General features: G+C 37.5%; 1 protein-coding gene across 1 annotated transcript; it reads left to right on the forward strand.

Annotated features, from left to right (window-relative positions):
* On the forward strand, positions 8,910 to 13,799 carry LOC109825747 (B3 domain-containing protein Os01g0905400-like). Its single transcript, XM_020392635.1, has 4 exons — positions 8,910 to 9,048; positions 9,967 to 11,344; positions 12,309 to 12,454; positions 13,431 to 13,799. The coding sequence occupies exons 1-4, from the start codon at positions 8,911 to 8,913 to the stop codon at positions 13,686 to 13,688; spliced, it is 1,920 nt and encodes a 639-aa protein (XP_020248224.1). The 5' UTR covers position 8,910; the 3' UTR covers positions 13,689 to 13,799.

Below are 20,116 nucleotides of genomic sequence, written 5' to 3' on the forward strand. Positions count from 1 at the left end.
TTTTGTACTGCATTTAAATACGTCATCAGTTGTTTCAGTTCGTGGGACATCAAATTGTGCTCATGAATCTTGACTTTCTTGTAACTTTTGACATCTTTTTATGTCTTTGAAATAAAGTATTGAAATAGCGACAATTATAGTTTGGATTGAGAAAAACAAACATTAATTATTTGTCAGTCTAGAAGGCTTCGCATGTTATATGATGCAATATATACCTGCTCTATGTAGTGCTTTTATTCATTTTGAATTAATTTAATTAATTTAATCAAATTTGGTGAGGAATAGGAAGAAAGGGTGTTTATAAGCCTTTCCCTTCTCTCTTATGCCTAGAAGAAAACAAAGGTTATGTTCTATACCACACGCGCATGCCGACCGGGCTGGGCTGGGTTCGGGTCGGGTGGCGCGCGCCTATGATTGATGGGCCACCTGCTACATTTTTATTTAATTTTTGCTAATTGAAATAATTAAAAACTTGATTAATGTGGATCTTCTCTTCAGGATAATTAAAACAAAATGGTGTAGGCAATAAAAATTGCCTTTAATCAGAGAAGTTCAGAACAAGACTACTAAAACCTCGTCCGAAATAGCAAAAAAGGAGAAAAATGTTGATATCTCTCAAACCGGAAGGAATTTGGCGAAACGGACAGGAGCAAACCAAACCCTATAGGGTAGGTTTGGTCGGTTCCGTCTCGTCGAGATAGTCGATTTTCATATATAATTCATCTAATTCCGAGTTACGGTTTGAAAGTTATGACATGTTCTTCGTAGCATGTTCTGGAGCTCGCCTGAAGTGCAACCCTGCCTGCAAAGGAGTTTAGCTCGCCTGAAGGCTTCAAGCTTTAAGCTCGCTTGAATGAGGTTGGATCGCCTGCACAGCCTCGCCGACCAAGCTCCCTTGCACAGCCTCGCCTACCAAGCTCGCCTGCATATTTGAAGCTCACCTGCACAAGGCAAGCTCGACTGACAGTTGGGATCTCGCCTGCACGACCCAAGCTCGCCTGCACAAGGCAAGCTCGCCCGACAGCTGGGAGCTCGCCTGACGATCTTATTGGGCTCGCCTGACAGCTTGAAGCTTGCCTGCATGATCCAAGCTCGTCCCAAGGCAAGTTCGCCTGCACACCCTAGCCCGCAGAGCTCGCCTAACAGCTTGAAGATTGCCTGCATGATCCAGGCTCGCCTGAAGGCAAGCTCGCCTGACAGCTTGAAGCTCGCCTACATGATCCAGCCTCGCCTGCACAAGCTCGCCTGCACAGCCATGCCATCTCGCCTAGCCTGTCAGCCACCCACTTGAAGCATGAGAGCAGTCAAATCCCTTGATTTAAGGGAGTGATTATCCTCATGACTATACCCAGCATGGGAATGATCACTTCCCACAATTTAAGGGAGTGGGTACACCCACTCCCCATAATTTAAGGGATGGAGTATGGTTCTCCTCACCTCTAATGGTCTGTAGGCTATTTAAAAATCACAATAGATAGTTGATCCCCATCAAGATTTAACAACGAAAGTTACAATCAGATGACTTTTATGTCAACAAATGAAAGCTGCAAACGGAAGACTTTTCACATAGATTGAGAAGAGTTACAATTCAACGACACTTCCGACAACTGATGAAAACTCTATTCAGTAGCCTTCACAACCAACTGTGAGAGTTACAACCTAACGACTTTCATACCCCATAACAGCTAAAGCAAAGATCAATGAGCATTAGTCTTCGCGATGTTGTAATAGACGAGGTTACAAGTCAACAACCTCTCCCAAACGCAAAGTCTACCTCTGCGCTTCTCAACTCAAAATGCACATAGCCTGTGCGTTCTTCAGCAGACACCCAACTCTGCGTCTCAAATCTAAGACGCAGAGTTAAGACCCAACATGCAAACGGCCTGTGCGTTCTTCAGCAGACACTCAACTCTGCGGCACAGAGTTAAAACCCAGAACGCAAGCGGCCTGTGCGTTTCAATCATCCGCAAATACCCAACTCTGCGTCCCAAGTCTGAGGCGCAGAGTTAAGACCCAAAAAAACGTAAATAGCCCTTGCGTTTTCAATTCCCAGCAAGCACCCTGTTTGCGGTGAAAGTTAATTTCTTCATGCTGAATCTATTACACGTTTATCGATTACAGATTCAAAGTAAAATTAGTCTTTTTATAAGACTTTCTTGCTAATCAGCCGAAAAACCAACCTAACCGAACCCCTTTCATGTAGCCAGGAGGGGCTCTTAAATAGGGAAGAGACAGCATGATCACTCCCTTTAATCATGGGATGTGACCATATATTGTTGAGAGATGTCATTCCTCTCACTTGTATTGCTTGAGTGGACTTGACTCATGCTGGCGAGTCAAGCATGCAAACGAGCTTTGTTAGTGCTGGCGAACTTTAGCGTTCGAGTGGACTTGACTCGTGCTGGCGAGTCAAGCATGCATGCGAGCTTTGTTCGTGCTGGCGAACTTCAGTGCTTGATGTTTGCGGTGAAAGTTGATATCTTTATTACTGAATCTATTACACGTTTATCGATTACAGATTCAAAGTAAAATTAGTCTTTTTATAAGACTTTCTTACACAATGAAAATAAAATAAAAGAAATACAACTCTCTTCAAACAAACACAACGGGTGTTTATCGTCCGCTGCTTGCGTGGGATCTTGGCCTGTGACGGGGACGTTGATATCTGTAGACCATCGCTGATCAGATCTGATTACTGAAAAATTAGGCAGAGCTTCGTTGATTCGCGAAGGAATCAAGAAACCGTAGCGCTTATCTCAGCAACAGCGAGATAATTGCTCTTCTTAAGATCACCACAACAGGGTAATCTTAAGGGACGAACACGAGAACTGTAGATCTGACGGGCTCCTCTTCTTTATGCTGATGAACTCAATCCAATCTCTCCTCCTCCTCTCTGAAATTCGTGCACCTTCAGTCCTCAATCCGGCAGGGCTTTGCCAACGCTCGAGAATTTCAGATCTAAAAAAATAAAGGCCCTAGGGCTGTATTTATAGGCTCCGGGGAATCCAGGCGGTTCAAAACTGCAAAAACAGCGAAAACCCCCTTTTTTAGGGCTACGGACACCTTTGGGTGTCTCAGCGAGGCCGAGACACCCTTGGGTGTCTCGGTATGAGCCAAGAAACCCTTGGGTGTCTCGGTTGGGCCGAGACACCTTGGGGTGTCTCAACTCAGGCTGAGACGCATCGTTTTGCACACTTGTCCGTTTCCACCGTAACTTCTTCATCCGAACTCGAATTTGAATGATTCAAAGTATGTTGGAAAGCCAGCGAGGAGATCTATAAGCTCCGATGATTAGACCATTGTGGATTAAACTAGGATACGAGTGGTGTTTCGCCTTTTGTAAGCGACACTGGGCTCCCGATCAGTTCGTATCCTCGTTATTCCGAAGTTCCGTTGCTTCGCATGATTCGTTGACTCACTTCATGTGCTTGTCAATATCGATTAAGCTTCTGTGACTCGGATAGCGACGTTCATCGTCTTCTCTTTGTCTCGAGTCATGTGGGGGGACCTATAGGTAATTTTTAACGTCTACACACCCAACTCTGCGTCTCAAGTCTAAGACGCAGAGTTAAGATCCAGAACGCCAATTTAGGCGTTTGACTTGTTCAAACTCAAGCTGAACGGCCTCAAAACTGTTTATCCCACGTTTTGAGGGATTTCGCCCACTTAGGAGCGGATTTAGGGGTTGGTTACACCCCTTATCCCCCTATAAATAACCACATTACTCAACCGAGTAAGGGGTTGGAGATTTGGAGATCAAGAAAACCGTATAAGGTTGAATTCTTGGGCGAAGAGGGGAGATTGCTGAAGACCAAGGAACTGCTCGGCAGTTAGAGAATCAAATCTCGAAGGATTCTTCAACAACAAAGGAATCTATTTGGCTCTTTAACCGATTATTCGGTTTCAACAACTCTTTTAAGAGTTTTTAACTCGTTCTGAGTTCTTAAACTCTTAAGAGAGTTCTTAATCAAACTTACCATATAAGTTAACTGTTCCCGTGAGACAAGACGGTCGGATCATCAACGGAGAGAAAATTCTACGCAAGCACTCGAAGGAGGCACTCTATCGCTACCAAGAAGAACCCAGTTTTAAACAAAAGGAAGAATTAAATTCTTTCTCCTCTCTTTTGTAATCAGAAAATCCAATTGTAACTGAGATTAAAGGAATACAAATCAAATTTTTTCGTTTCTTTTACTGCAAATTTTCCCACAAACAAAAGATGGTGACTCCGCTGGGGACTAGTTTCTCTGACGAGGAAGTTGTGGCGTAATCCGACGTCCACCTCACTAGAACGACCGTCGAAACTCTCATTGTAGAGTTCGACCAAGCCAAGTAGGAGGAGGACCTCTCCTCTGGATCGCTTAGCCCTAAGGCTAGGCGCAACACCCGCAAGATCTCCAAGGAGGTCTTAACTACTACTGAGATGTCAAAGGAAGTCCTCTCCTTTGGCCAAAATTCCAAACTCGTTCAACGAGTTGAAGACTCCACACCCGCATCAACACAGCGTGTCGTAGGTCATAAGAGGCCTATGACGGAGGAAAATCCAATCAACGCTGACGACGTTACAGCCAAGGCGTCAAAGCAAGCCAAGAAAAACACCGCTCGACGAAGGAGAAGATCCATACGGCGAGCGCACTTGCGGAACAACCAATCTCTCACCCAACGCGAAGACTGCGTTTTTGAGCCTCTGCCCGAACTCTGCGTTTCTGCTCCAGAATGCACACTTCATGGTAACGAGCCCGATTATAAGCATCGTGTAATCTAACTTAAACGCGACCCTTAGGGCTGCGTTGTTCAACCTGGACGCACATCTCAGGGGTGTGCCTCAAAAGCAAAACGTGACCCCCAAAGGCACGTTCAACCAACCAAACACACACCACATGTGTGCGTTCAACTAAAAAAAGACCCTCAGGGGTCTGTTTCATCAATCAAATGCACACCACAAGCGTGCGTTCAAGCAAGACAAGACCCTCAGAGGTCTGTTCCATCAATCAAACGCACACCACAAGCGTGCGTTCAAACAAAACGTAACCCTCGCGTTTCTTCTCAAGAACACGATGTGGTCCGCCGAGTTCAAAAGAGCCGACATGGATTCAAAATTCATGCCCAACAAGAATTAGTTCTACCCACTCAAGGACAAGGGGTTCCATCTTCGACCTCACAAGATTCTTCCCAAGTCTCTGATTTGCGTGAACTATTGTCACGAAGGAGACCTACACAACAGGCAGCTCATGCCTGCCAATGTGAGCGGCTTATTTCTACAGTTCTTTCGGAATATCACTGCTGTATATCTGAACCTCGGCAATCCGTGTTTGACAGATTGACGAATATCGTTAGACCTGCCAAACGACAAAGTAAAATCGTTTTTCACGAGCTGAACAGTTTCAAAATTGTTTTTCACGATTTAAAGGGATCACTCCCCAACTTAGGAGCGAATTAAGGGGGCGGTTACACTACTTAATCCCTATAAATGGTAGAAAACTCAACCGAGTTCGGGATCTCCAATTACATCGACTTTTTACATCAAAAAAATTATAAAAAGAGTGATCAACACTCTCTTAAGCAGATCTTTTTTGAAGATCTTCAGATTTGGAGGCTCTTGGAGATCATCTTCGTCGACAACAGAGAGCTTGGAGCTTCGGATCTTTAACCATGGTGTAGGGTAAAAAAAATAAAGTTTGATTGATTCTCTTGTTTTAAGAAGTGGGTTCGATCGCTTAGTATGAATCTCTTACAATTACTCACACTCCTTCGATTACAGATGAAGAGAAGATTGATTCAGCTTTTCTTTTGTTTAAAAGTGGGCTCTTGGTGGCGAAAGGATATTTTTCTCGATGCTCACGTCGAGATTACTTCCCGTTGACAATCAGAACAAGATCACAAAAGCTTCTGATGATCGGTCGATGATCTTCTTTTGCGTAGCAGCGAAAGATCAAGGGTCCAAGGTCTCTCTCTGAATCTAGTCTCTCCAAAGTCCTTTTTCATAGCCGCTCATGGTTATTTATAGGGTTTCAGCACGTAACAAACTTACTAAAATTGTGGGTAGAGCGCACAACTGCCTCATTCAATTCAGCCCACGTCAGTTAGTGGGGCGAAATGTGCTCCTGAAGCTTAGCCCACGTGGATGACTAAGTTTTTAAACCGTTGCAAATGGATCGCCTGCGGACAACGAGCCTCACTGTATGGAGAAGTTTATCTGCTTGAACGAGCCTCAATATGCAGCGAAGTTCGTCTTCTAGGATCAACTTCGTAGTATAACGAATTATCTTCACTGATCTCGTCTGACGAGCTTTGTATTCACCAATGAATTTTGTCTTCGATAGCTAAGTTCTAACTACGTAGCGAGCCTCATTTTTACTAACGAGCTTTAAGTCTGATGATATTCAACGACGAACTCCGAACTTCATATCTTACAACAAACTCCAAACTTTATTTTTAATGATGAGCTCTGAACCTCGTATCCAATGACGAGCTTCGAGCTTCGTTTCTAGTGACGAGTTTCGAACCTCGTATCCAATGACGAGTTTCGAACTTCGTTTCCAATGACGAGTTTCGAACCTCGTATCCAACGACGAACTCCGAACCTTGTTTTTTTGATGTTGAGCTTCGCTGCGTGACGAACCTCATCTTTTGATGTTGAGCCTCGTTGCATGACAAACCTTATAGGCGAAGCTGTCAGGCGAGCTTCAATCAGTTCAGGCGAAGCCAGTCTTACAGGTGAACTTCAGAACATGCTACGAAGAACGGGTCATAACTTTCAAACCATAAGTCGGAATTGGACGAATTATATATGAAAATCGACTATCTCGACGAGACAGAGCCGACCAAATCAACCCCAATGGGTTTGATTTGCTTTTATCCGTTTCGCCAAATTCCTTACGGTTTGAGAGATATTAGCGTTTTTGTCAGTTTTGAGCTTCTTTGTTAGGAATTCAGGCAATTTTTATTACCTACACTTGGCTTATAAACCGATTTTCGGTTAAATCAATCAATTCTTCCATAGAGTTATAACTCGCTCAGAGTTCCCTAACTCGTTAAGAGTTTCAAACTTGCCACACAAGTTCATCCAAGACTTCGAGTCAAGAGGCGAAGCCAACGTTCTACGAGGTGAAGCGTTCGGATCATCAACGGAAAGAAAACTCGACACAAATATCGAGCGAGGCATTCCATCAACACCAAAAAGAACCCAGGTTAAACAAAGGGAATGGTCTCCGCCGATCATTCTCTCTTTTGAAAATTGGGAATCCGATACAAGAATATTGTAATTTTTTTTCTAAGTCTGTTAGAGAGAAATTATATTGAGAGATTTCTTTTTTCTAAGTCTGTTAGAGAGAATCATACAAATTCAATTCTCTATTTTTTTTCTTCAATTTTCCTACAAACAATAGTGCTTTTAATTCTTCGTATAAATTCATGAGAATTAGATAGGGTTAGAGATCTATCACGATTAGGAGTTTAGCTTTTATCATGATTAGGAGTTTAAATCTTATTCTAATTAAGAAGTTAGGCTAGAGATAAAGTTTTGGTTTCCCTATATATATTCTTCTATTGTTGAAGAAAAAAAACTAAGAAGTGTAGAGAGAGAGGGGGTTTGGCGGTCTTTGTCCGTGCAAAAGATTGTAATTTAAAGGTAATAGTGGATTGATTTTAATCCCGTGGTTTTTCCCGTTAAGGGTTTTCCACGTTAAATTTTGTGTGATTCTATTTGCTGCGTTTAGTTGCTTTTCAGGGTTTTGCCGAGATCTAAAAATCCCTACATATTGTTGGTAGTAACATTGAATGGATATTAATAAATTGAATAATATTATTTTTAATAATATTCATTCAGTGTATTACGAACAATAAAATAGTGATACTAATGAATAAGTGATTGTATCCTTAAAAATTTAGGATACTAATTGTTGTCTCACTTTCACTATTAGTTATTATTTTATTTATAGTACAGTACGAATGTAATCGACGCTAATGATATATAATCAATGACATTGTAATATCTATTTAGTAGTATTAATGTTGTCTAATCGTTTTTTGCTAACCACTGTCCTTAGGGCAATGGTTAACAAATTAATCCAAATTTTTATCATAAAAATCAGTGACTAACAACATTACTCGTATCATCATTAGTATTCTTATCACTGATAATTATAACTTAATCAAGAAGTGTTAATAAAGATTAGAAAAATAAAAGCATCATAAATTCATATTTAATATTAACAAATAAAAGCATCATATACTTATTTATCTCATCTTCAATTTCATTTCCTAGTTAAAAAAAAAAAACTAAAAAACTATATAATATTAAAAATAGTCTACGCAGACCTTCTGCATTATCACATCATCCGCTTAGCATTATTTAAGTTTGATATTGACAAATACAACCCCCGCAATTGTGTTGGTTGCCACTGTCACCCTCCGTTCATGTGCCTGTTCTTTGGAATGTAGCTTATTTTCAGCGAGGATTGTGGAGAAGATGAAGCTATCAAATGAGGAAAGGAGGGACAGAGTGCAAATTTACAGGGGGTCTATCTGCCACAAATCTTTAATGGTATGATATTTACTCTAAAAAGAGCAGGCTTGTCAATATCAAACTTTAAGGAAGTTATCTTATAATTAGCACAAATAGAGGCAGTACTAGGTTCTATGTGCATTTAATACATTAAGAATAAGAAATATCTTTCTTTTTAGAATAAGATACACTATTAAAATCTCATTGAGAGATGGAGGGTGCAGCAGCAGAATCAAGGCAAGTGGAATACCTGAAGTGACCAAGAATAGAGAAGTGACTGCACAAAATGGACAAAACGTGGGTTGCACTGTTCTAGGGGATCCCTGCAGAGCTCAAAATGTAAACATTTAAAGAAGGAAAAAGAAAGAAAGAACCCTTTAATTGTCTGAGCTGCTAGCTCAAAGATGCAGAGAGCATGCAAGAAATGCATTAAGAAATGCTTGAGGGCTCATGGGGAAAAACCCAGTTCCTCATTTTCTTCAAAAGTTTCTGCGGTCCCCTCTTTCTTCAAGATCATGATTGGTGATTTTGGAGAAGCCTTGGTATGGAATTTATGCTATTTTTTTTCCCCTGTAAAATGTGGGGTGTGAGATTGTGGGCTGTGGTTGTTTGAAAAGTTGTAATCTTGATGGAAATTTTTAGTTTTATGGTTGCTTTTGGGGGATCAATTGAGGCCATCTTGGGTAAATCAAGGGACCCATAAGTAAAAATTGTAACTTTTTATGATTTACTTGTGTATTCAGACAAGTGTGCATGGTTTTTCACTTCTTTCACTGCTAAACCCTTTAATTTGTTACCTTTTTTGTGCTTCCTCCCTCAGTTTATTTGTCAACATGATTATAAATTTTTAGTGTCAATTAGCTTACTGTGACTAATGATTGTGCCCTATGCTTTAATTTGATATGATGTGCATAGGCACATATAGATAAGATTAATGTAGAACTAAACTGATAATCCACACAATCTTCACATTTACTCATTGCATATAACACTAAGGATGGACTTGTATTTTTTTTTTTTTTTTGTGATGACACATATTGTTTGAGTATTTATTACATGATATCATGCACTTGGAGTTCTTCTGGATACTTTTATCTAACTCCAAAATCCCATCTTGTAGAACCTGCTTGCATTTCTTCCCTGCAAATAGCGTAAATTTAAAAATGTTCATTAATTTAAGGACAATATTCATGAAGCACCACCATCTTGTTTTTGAAAAAGGGCAGACTCCACGAATTAATGGTGTTTATTTTGAATTGCTACAATCTTGGCGTTGCATCTAGGCTCCTTTGCAGTCTGCTACATTTATTGTGATTTGAATTATTTTATATTCTACAGTAAATGGTTGATTAAGATATAACTATGTTATGAGAGTTCAAATATTTGAGCTTGTTCTGCATTGCCATTATACTTTTCATTCTCCTAACTCTTTTCTTTTCTACCTGCCTCTATATTTGCAGTTCATTCCACCAACTTTTGCTCGAACTTTACAAGGCCTCATTAACAAGAAAATTTATCTTGAAGATTCTGCTGGAAACCGTTCAATAGTAAAATTAAGCGCGACAAAAGATGGTTCTCTGATCTTTAAACAAGGATGGCATGATTTTATATTGGATCATTCAATATCTTTGGGAGAAATTGTTATTTTTAAGCACATCGGTATATCTCAATTCACTGTCCAAATTTATGGCACTAGTGGCTCTGAGAGATTTCAGTTCAAAGGAGAAGGAAATAACAACAAACGAAAAAGGAAAGAGAGTAAGAATGAAGCTTCCCCTAATATTTCGCCTCTAAGTAAAGCTAAGACAAATTGTGAAGCTTCAGAAAGAAATCATAATGCTTCCGATGAAGATGCTGGCAGAAATTCTCCCATAGTCTTGTCTGATGATGATAAAGTTATGGAAAAACTTACTAAAGATGGATCTAACAGATGGGTGAAAAAATCAGCAGAAAATAATATCGAAAATAGAAAGAAAAATCTGATTGTTGATAAAAGGACAACCAGGAGATGCTTGTATGCTACTGAGAGAAAATCGTCGAATGTGCGCAAGGAGGCAGAATGCGAGCAAGAGATATTCAAAATACCTCCAGGGTTTTCTTGGTCTCATAAAGCATCAAACGAAGGGAAAACGTCAATGAATAAGCAAGCAATGGAAGTAGAATGTACCAAGGATATGAAAGAAGATTCGGGTTTAGAGAAAAACTGTTCTGTGATAAATACGAGTTTTCGAGATACAAAGGCAAATGAGAAAAAATTAGCTGATCAGTGTAATAGCCTCAAAAGACCCAAACTTGTTTCCAGAAGACCCAAAATTGTTTCAACATTGGATAATAATAATAAGGATGAAATGAGAACCGAGATTGACGACTGGGCAATAGTCACATCTCCTCTCTCTAAGGAAAAATTATCCGTTGTGGAATTCTCACAAGAGAATAATGTATTTATGAAAGATCAGATTGAAAAGGGGAAACCCAAAGGAGATGATAGTTCAGAGCCTAATAGTATTGAAAAATCTGAAAATGAAGCTCCACAGGAGTTTGCTAATGAGGATGAGGATGAGAATCGAATTGTATCCAAAGAGTTTGGTAATGAGGATTCTAAGGATGAAGTTGAAGTGAAGAGTGATGCTACGATTAGCTTATTGGCTCCAAAAGAGGATTGTAAAGCTTTGGGTGCTGAGAAAGAAGAAGTAACAAGTAAAGGTTCATCTCTACATGAAAATGGCATCGAAGCACCATCATGCTCTCCGATATTGAATTGCAAAGATAATGACCAAGACGATCTCCCGCTATTGCTTGAGGGGATTATTAATGACAATCAATCTGAAGGAAAGTTGGGTTAGTACGTTCAATTAATTTTTTTTTTTGAGATTATCCATACATTTTGCTATCTATTTTCTTCTTACCATATCAGAAAGGAAAAATTATTACATACTACGATTGCAGAAATTAACTTATCCTAGAGAGAGATAGTCTGGTTTGATTTATAAGTAGGGTTAATTGCGAGCAGACCCCTTGTACTATTGCTCAATTGAGATAGAAACCCTCAGTTATATTGTCCTAGATGGACCCCCTTAGGGGCTGTTTGGTTGTATGTTTTTACCATGTAAAAGGATGTAAAGTATAAAAAAAGTGGGTCCCAATGTCAGCTTTCATCACTTTCAATTGTTTGTTTGTAGTTGTGAAAATATTGTAAAGTGATTTCATATGCTGATGTGGCTTGTAAAGTGATTTCATGAAAAAAAGACATGATTTTAGGAGAAAGCTAACATTGAAGTTAGGAAAAAATAATAAAAAATAATTCCAACCAATATGATCATTTGAATAGGGATCACTTTTTACACTTTCCAAACAAACAATTAAAGTTTTATTTTGCAAACCAAACAAGTGTTTTATGATTCCAATGGAATAAAAAACAAACAAAGAAAAGTATAAAAGTGAAATTGATGAGGTGGACAACAACTTTCCAAGTTATGTCATAAAAACACAACTTTACCAACAACAACCAAACAGCCCCTTAGTGATTTTTTTTTTCTACTTCTTTTATCCTCAGGAGGTATATTCGTCAAAAAAAAAAGCATTTTCCTTGAGGGTGAAGGAGTCAAAAAAATTTCACTCGGGGTTTATTTGCAACAATAGAGCTAAAGGCTAGCTAATGTTTTAATTTTTTTGAGAAATTTCTTTCCATTTCTTGATCCGCTACATTGTTAGGAAAAAAAATGAGGCTTGCATTCTGAAATCAGGATATTTAGTACTGTTTATAACCTGATGTTTTTTTTATTACTTGCTGGTGAATTCCCAGAATTGGATGATAAGAAGGTCAGTCCCTGCTCAAAAGGAGAGGCTTCAGAGGTTGTTAAAGCTAAAGAAATGGATCCAATTGATTCTACGACCGTAAAAAATACTGATTTCAGCATTACGGTTTCTCTGATTTCTCAGACTTGGCTTGTGAGTGACTCCTCAATTATTTGCAACTTTGTAGAATATTCAAGATTTCTTTAATAGTAATTAATACTTATCAGCATCATTCACAATAAATGATTAAGAATTACGAGAAATTTTACATCCATTTTCTTGGGAATTTTTTTCTGTTGTTTTAGATATGGAATGAGAACATTATTGGTTTTCTTGATTTCCTAATAGAAGATAGATTTCTTCTACTGCTATATTTTGTAAGTTATACCTTGATAGTCACATAGACATGAGAAATCATCCACCATAAATTCTGAAGTTTAGAGCAGATAAGAGCATGTTTGGCAAATGGTCAAGTCGCTTTTGTGGCTTATATAAGTAACCTTGAGATGTTTGGCAAGTAGCTTATTTCGGCTTATACTCCACCAAAAAATTTGTTGAGATTTGAACAAGTAAAAACACAACTACACCCCTTATGATTTCACAAAATCCAAGGCCTCATTTAATAACTCATCACCAAGCCCACATCCTTTTTGGTCATTTTGATAACAATTATACCCCTTATGATTCCACCAATTTACGATACTCTCTACTACTGGAAATGGATTATAATCCACTAAATTTACCAAACATTCTAGATTATAATCCACTTGTGGATTATAATCCAAGTTCCGGAACATGCAAGATAATTCTTTGACATAATTGAATTTGGTTAATTTCACATAGACCCCTTCAGTAGTGTTGTTTTGAACTTACTAGCCCTGTAGTTTCATGGTTGCAGATAGACCTCCTGCTTAAAACTTTTTCTCTCATTTTCCCTCAAGACTCACAAATTTCACCCAAGGGCAATATCTGCCAAGATTTCACCAAGGGTGGTAGCGTTAAAAAAAAAAAAAAACCAGGGATTCTGTCTGCAGCAATGAAACTTACAGGGTAGTAAGTGCAAAACAACAATACTACTGTTCTTATCTTAATTACATGATTTTTATGACGATCGTTATTTTCCTTGCAGCTTTTGCCTGAAAAATTACCAGCTTGTCCCTTAAGAAAGAGATGTCTAAGGAAAGTTGTTGTTCTTCAAGATCCATCCATGAGACTGTGGCCAGTTCTCTACCATGAAAGCTTTGAATTCATAGGCTTCATCGGTGGCTGGGAGGATTTCGCTACGGCAAACAAGCTTCAACAAGGTGATACTTGTCAAATTGAATTGGTTAGTTCATCAGAACCTACCTTTAAAGTTCAGTTCTCGAGTTCTCAGAATCCAATGTGAGTGACGTAAATTGTACGTACATGTTTTGTGATCTCTATCAGAACCTGAATGGTTTCGAAGATCTTTTGTTTGTATTGTAAAGGAAGCTATAAGGCAATGAATCTCCTCATGTTGAAGTATCTACATTTATCTTTATTTTAAACTGGGAGGTTTTTTTTAAGACAAAAATTGGAAGTTTTTCTATGTGATCTATCAATTCTGGTGAAATAATGATGGTAGAATTTCAAATTTCCTTGTTTTGTGGGTAATTGAGAGTCATGAAAGAGAAAATGACTACTACCATGAAGTCGTCAACCATAAAAATTGTAAATTCCTGCTTAAGTGGTAATTCTAGTGCTGATGACTTCAAAAACTCTTGTGCTTGATTCAGCCTGTAGGGAGCTTAAAAGAATGGTTTGCTTGGAGAATAAAATGGAAGGACTTAAATTTATCCATGAAAATATAGCTAGTGATTTGGATTTATTTTCATAATAAATGCTAAGCTTCAGTTGTTCACTGTCATATACAACCGGGCAATGGAATAGAAATCCTATCAGAATTGCTCCTATAGGTGTGGAACCGCTCGTATAGATGTGGAGTGATTTGCACCGTAAATATTTTAGCTAAAATTCTCAAATTAATTATCTAACATCCATAAATGGTATAGATCATAGAAGTCATGAATGTGGGAAGCTTTAGCGAACTACGACTTTGGTTCAATAATTGTCCTAAATTTGCGTGGAACACGAACCAATTCAGCAGCTCTAGTGACCCGACTTTAGAATTCAAATTAGTTAAAACTTAAAAAAATAATTCTTTTTTAAAAGAATAAACAACAAAAAAACGTGAGAAATTACGGAAAAAAAGTATGCACACCTTAGTTGCAACATGATTCTCAATGTTCTTTTAATATTATTGGTATCAACAAGCATATTTTTAAAATTTTACTCTTGCAAAACCTATGATTCCTATGTTAGACCCTAATGCCACTAGGAAAGAACCCTAGAGGGGGAGAAGGTGAATAGGGCTTATGCTAATCTAATCCGATTTTATGCCGATTAAAAACTTATTAACAAGTTATCCTAGCAAATAAGGTATGCAATGAATTATTAGTAAAAATAAGCAAAATAAACAAGGGTGAAATAAACAAAAACAAACAAGAGTGATAGTGCGCAAATAATCCAACACAAACACAAGCAAATGATCACGGAGTTCGGTCTTTCCGACCTGCGTCTCCGCTCCCCACTCTCAGGGAGAATCCACTACACAACCTGGTTTTCGACGCTTACCCGAATAACATTTACACCTCACATTCGGTTTTCTAGCTCACCGAAAACTCTACAATCTCACACTCTTACAATCACACTCTACACCCTCTAAGTGTTGGTCTCTAGCCTGTGTCTCCCTTAGGTACTCGGATTTACAACCTTTCCCTAGGCTTTACTACCGACGTCACTCCTCTTGGGACGACCCCGTCTCTTACCGCATACTCCTCTTGATGTACAAGTAAGTGTATTACAAAGTGATCTCACAAATTAAGCACAAATACAAAGTTTGTTCTCTACAATAGATGAGAACTCAATTAAGGCTCACTCTCAATGTCACAATCCTACAACCCTAATATATACTATGTATGTAAATACAATAAGCTCAATAGATTATGTGTGAACAATGAGTATAATCAAAATAAACTAAACTCAATATAAATCTAGCTTAAGGAAATGAAAATCAAACATATAAATAGCTAGATAAGAGTTTAGAAAAACTTCTCTAGATGACAAGAGAGAGGGAGAAGAGTTGAATGCTCAAACACCAATGGATGATCTCCTCAAGCTCTTGTGAAATTCTCTTCACAAAACCAAACTTGTAAAATGCTTAAAATCTTCTTAATCAAACTTAAAAATCATTAAACAAACTTGTATGAAACTCACTCAAACACCATGAAAAACAAATGGGAGGAGAGGGCTTTTTATAGCCTCTCAAACAAGCCAAAAACCCACAAAAACACCCCAAAACCCCCCAAAAACCCCAAAAACAAAAACTAGCCATTACTATCCGTTATAGGCTGAAAGGACATGATCAGTTGACTAATACAATGCTGTCGGGACTGATCAATGTCGTTGACAGATTTTGGGCATTTCTAGAAATTTTTGTGTATCTGACTTTGTAACATTAATTAAAAAATAGTAAATTCAACTCTAAAAATCATTGAAATTTTCAGTTGAGGTTTTATATATATATATATATACTATATATATATATATATATATATATATATATATATATATATATATATATATATGAACATGTTAGAGAAGAAATTTCTGAAATATCACTTCCTATTTTTGATAAATAAATGTTTTAAAATAGATATTCCATATTTTGAAAACTGCTAAAACACCTGATTTTGTAAAATCAATTCAGCATAGTAAATCAACTCCAAAAATAATAAAATTTTTGAAAATGGTTGTAAACATGTAATAGAACATGTTAGAAAATGAATTTTTTAATTTTAATTTCCCATTTGTGAGAACTTATCTGTTTTGCAAAAACATGCACGAATATGTGTATAAATTTCTTGATTTTTGACTTTTGAGTTAAACAATATTTTGAAACCTTATAAAATGATTTCATAGAATTAATAAAAGATATATATAATGATTGTTAAGTCCATAAACCCATAACTCAATATTTTTTTAAAATTACTCAAAAACAAGAATCGTGTGTATGTGTGATATTGAGCTCAAAGTATTTAACACACAAGTATAAACACCTAAACTAAAATATACCCGTGTGTATGTGTGATATTGAGCTCAAAGTATTTAACACACAAGTATAAACACCTAAACTAAAATATACCCAAGATGATAAATCTTCAATATAGCAAAGTATTTAACACACAAGTATAAACACCTAAACTAAAATATACCCAAGATGATAAATCTTCAATATAGCGCAACTTGGATGCGGATGAAGCTTGATCTTGAATTTGACTTGAATTACAAATGGCTTCATACCGATATTCTGCCAACCTCCATTTGATGTGATCGTTTAGCTCAATTCCATCCAACCTTCAACACATTATTTGCCTAGAATAAATAAGAAAACACAAATACTAGACAAACAATATTAGTTATAAATTGTTTGTAAAAACATCATCATCAAAACAAAAATGCCAACATCCTACACTTAAGAACCAAACTTAAAGTGTCCAATGTCCCCTAGTTTATCGTATAAGCCAACCCCCCCACCCGATTCATGATGAGTGGCGTACCATGCTTCCGTACTTGTCTCGTGAACCGGAATTAAGAAAATAAAGTATGCACGTCTTAATTGCAACATGATTCTCAATGTTGTTTTAATATTATTGGTATCAACTAGCATAATTTTTAAAATTTACTCTTGCAAAACTTGTGATTCCTACATTTAAGAACCAAACCTAAAGTGTTCCACGTCCCCTAGTTTATCGTATAAATCTACCCCCCTTATACCCGATTCCTGATGAGTGACATACCATGCTTCCGTACCCGTCTCGTGAACTGGAATGAACCTAGTTCCATGCAGTTATAGTATAGATCACTCATTATATTATAATGAGGACGATCTGATAGAATCTCTACTCCTGACGATGTCCATACTGATAATTTGGGCTTTGCATAAAATTAATATATTTAGCTTGTCTAATTCACAGCCGAAAGCCAGTAGAGAAGTATAACTACAACCACTAATTGGGTGGTGAAAAGGCCTTTTCTTGACAGTGAAGGAAATTCACTCTTAACCAAGATGATCATACTAATTAGCCGAGCTAAACTTGTGCTCAGAAAACACTAGCTAGCTATGTTTCTTATCATTTTCTTCAATGTAAGATCAAATGCTTGCTAACTAATGAACAGACCAGTCAATTTCCATACCCTTTATCAGTTAATATTTCTACAATAATATAATATTGGTAGAAAAGGTCTTGAGCTGAGAACAACTTCACCAAACCTCAGTTTGTAGCTTTGTGAGAACATTTTCAAGGGCATCATGATTCACTGTGATAACTACTGAATTGACAACCACCATCCTCAATAAAAAGTTGGGGAAGAAAACCATTATATTCTTATTCACTGGAATCAGCATGAATTCAATCAAACAAGGACTTGTGGAATGTTTGCTATACTATTCTGATTGTGATAGCCCACGCGTGAAGATAATTAGTTTGGCGGAATTTAGATGGTTTTGGTAGTTAAGTTTTGACATTAAGTGATTTATGAGTGTAGTTTTAAATTAGCAAAAAAAAAAAAAAATGGAAAGATTATTTCAGAGCATTTACTTTTAAGTTTTGAGCATATGCTTCAAGCAAAAGGCCCCGTGGTTGTAAGCCAAGGACAGGTTGTACATCCTGATTCCTGTCAAACTTCAGGGTGCATTCCAGAATCTATTCAGCCGACACCCAGCACTACTTTCCAGAACATTCCCCTGTTTTAGGGGCTGTTTAGTTCAACAAAATTTTTTGCATTTGAGGTGGATTTAAAATTTTTAGAACAAAGAGTGTCTCATTTTTATTTATATAGAGTGTTTGTTTCAAAAAAAAATTTACCATTAGATATCCATAAAAAAAGTAGGAATTTTTGGAATTTGCCAAAATGCTACAGTTTGGAGAGGATTTGTCAAATGCTAAAAATTTAAAGTTTTTGACTTAGATATCCATACGATTTGTACTATCCTGTATTTTGGGTTTGAACCAAATAAGAACTTGTGAATTCCAAGATTTGTTTTCCTCTAATCATGTTGAGTCAAACAAAAGATTAGGAATTTTAAAATATGTATGGAGACCTATGGATTTGAAATTCTTGATGAGATTCTAAATTCTATAATTTTAGGTTTTGAACCAAATAGCCCCTAACCACACCGTAAATTTCAATTTTGGCCATGAATTTAAAGCTCTCTGTGCGTGTGTGTGTATTATACATATAGACACACACACACAACAGCTTACATGAGTTTAGGTTTCGACCCATAAAAATAACCTGCCAGGACATTTACAGTATAAAATTATAATAGTTAATCTTCGCAATAACTTTAGAGTTTTGATATACTTAAAAGATCATTGACATTTTCAAAATTTGTATTGTCCACCTTAATCATTGTGGTCTTGTAACAAACCAATAATTAACTAGGGTTTTGTTAGGCTAAATTTTGGTCAATAACCAGGCCAACACTGGTCCAACCCCAAAAAATTCATAACTAATCTTAACTTATTAGAACCAATCTTTCTCTGTGGTTTTGTTGTCGACCATCTATTTGATCATTATAAAGAATTTAATGAAATATGTTTTCAGACGCAAAGTTCAAAACACACGCACATACATAACTTCGCCAGTAAGAAAAAGTAAAGCATATATGACACAAACAGATGAACCCACAACATTAATTGATACAACCTAATCCTAGTATTTTATAACTAAAAGACCAATAAACTACGTACTAATTAAGAACCATAAAGAAATTTAAAGATAGTGTAGAATCAAGCGGCCCCTTAAGTTAGTCTGGGCAAAGCCTGGTTCTTAGTGGATTCTCTACAGTTTGAAGGGACTCGTGGTCTCTCTCTCCACTTGGATTTCAGCATAGATACCAAAGGCTCTCTTGTCAAAGTACATATCAATCAAAGTTCTTAGTTGGTTCTATTTTTTTTTTTTAATGCTAATTTTTTTTGTAGTGTGATCATCCTCATCCACCCACTAATCACACTTTTCCCCTCTAAATTCTCTCCAACCGCTTAAGTCTTGGCTTTTTAAGGGTGTTGTGCGTGCACTTGTCAGGGGGTGAGTGAAGGGAGTAGGAGAGAGAAGTTATCTCATAAAAAAAAACTAAAAAAGCTACTTTGGTCACTTGATAGTCTTTTAATGGACTACGAATCACATCAATATATACCGACCGCATGCCAAGGAGTCGGTTCTGACCGCTCGTTTGGGAAATTTGCTTTACTTACTATTTGTGTGAAAGGTTAAAACTGACCGCTCGTATGCAGTCGGTCCTGATAGGAGGGAGGCGCTACAGTCGCATCCTCAATCATACTCCTCTCTCGTTATATTGCATTAGGGCCCACATGTGAATTTTTTTTAAAATTCTCGTGTGGACCCCTATGTACTGTAGCAAGGGACACGTACATTTTTTAGCACTAAGGGCAGGCTTTAGTACTACTATTAGTTAGCTAGGGACAAATGGTTCATTGATTTGAGATGTCCTCATGACATTGTGGATATTTATCTTGGGGGAGGGAGGGCACTGTTGAAGATCAGACAGGATTGGGTTTAGCTATAACGAGCTTTGAAATGGCTGTTAACATCTAGATGGGGCCAAGCTGGCAAATATCTTGATTTTGATTGTCATGGGTCATCATAGTTTGGAGGCATGAAGATCATTTGGCTTATTTTTCACTTTAGTACTCAAAATATAGCTACTTG

Source organism: Asparagus officinalis, chromosome 10, assembly GCF_001876935.1.
Source record: "Asparagus officinalis chromosome 10, Aspof.V1, whole genome shotgun sequence".
NCBI lineage: Eukaryota > Viridiplantae > Streptophyta > Magnoliopsida > Asparagales > Asparagaceae > Asparagus > Asparagus officinalis.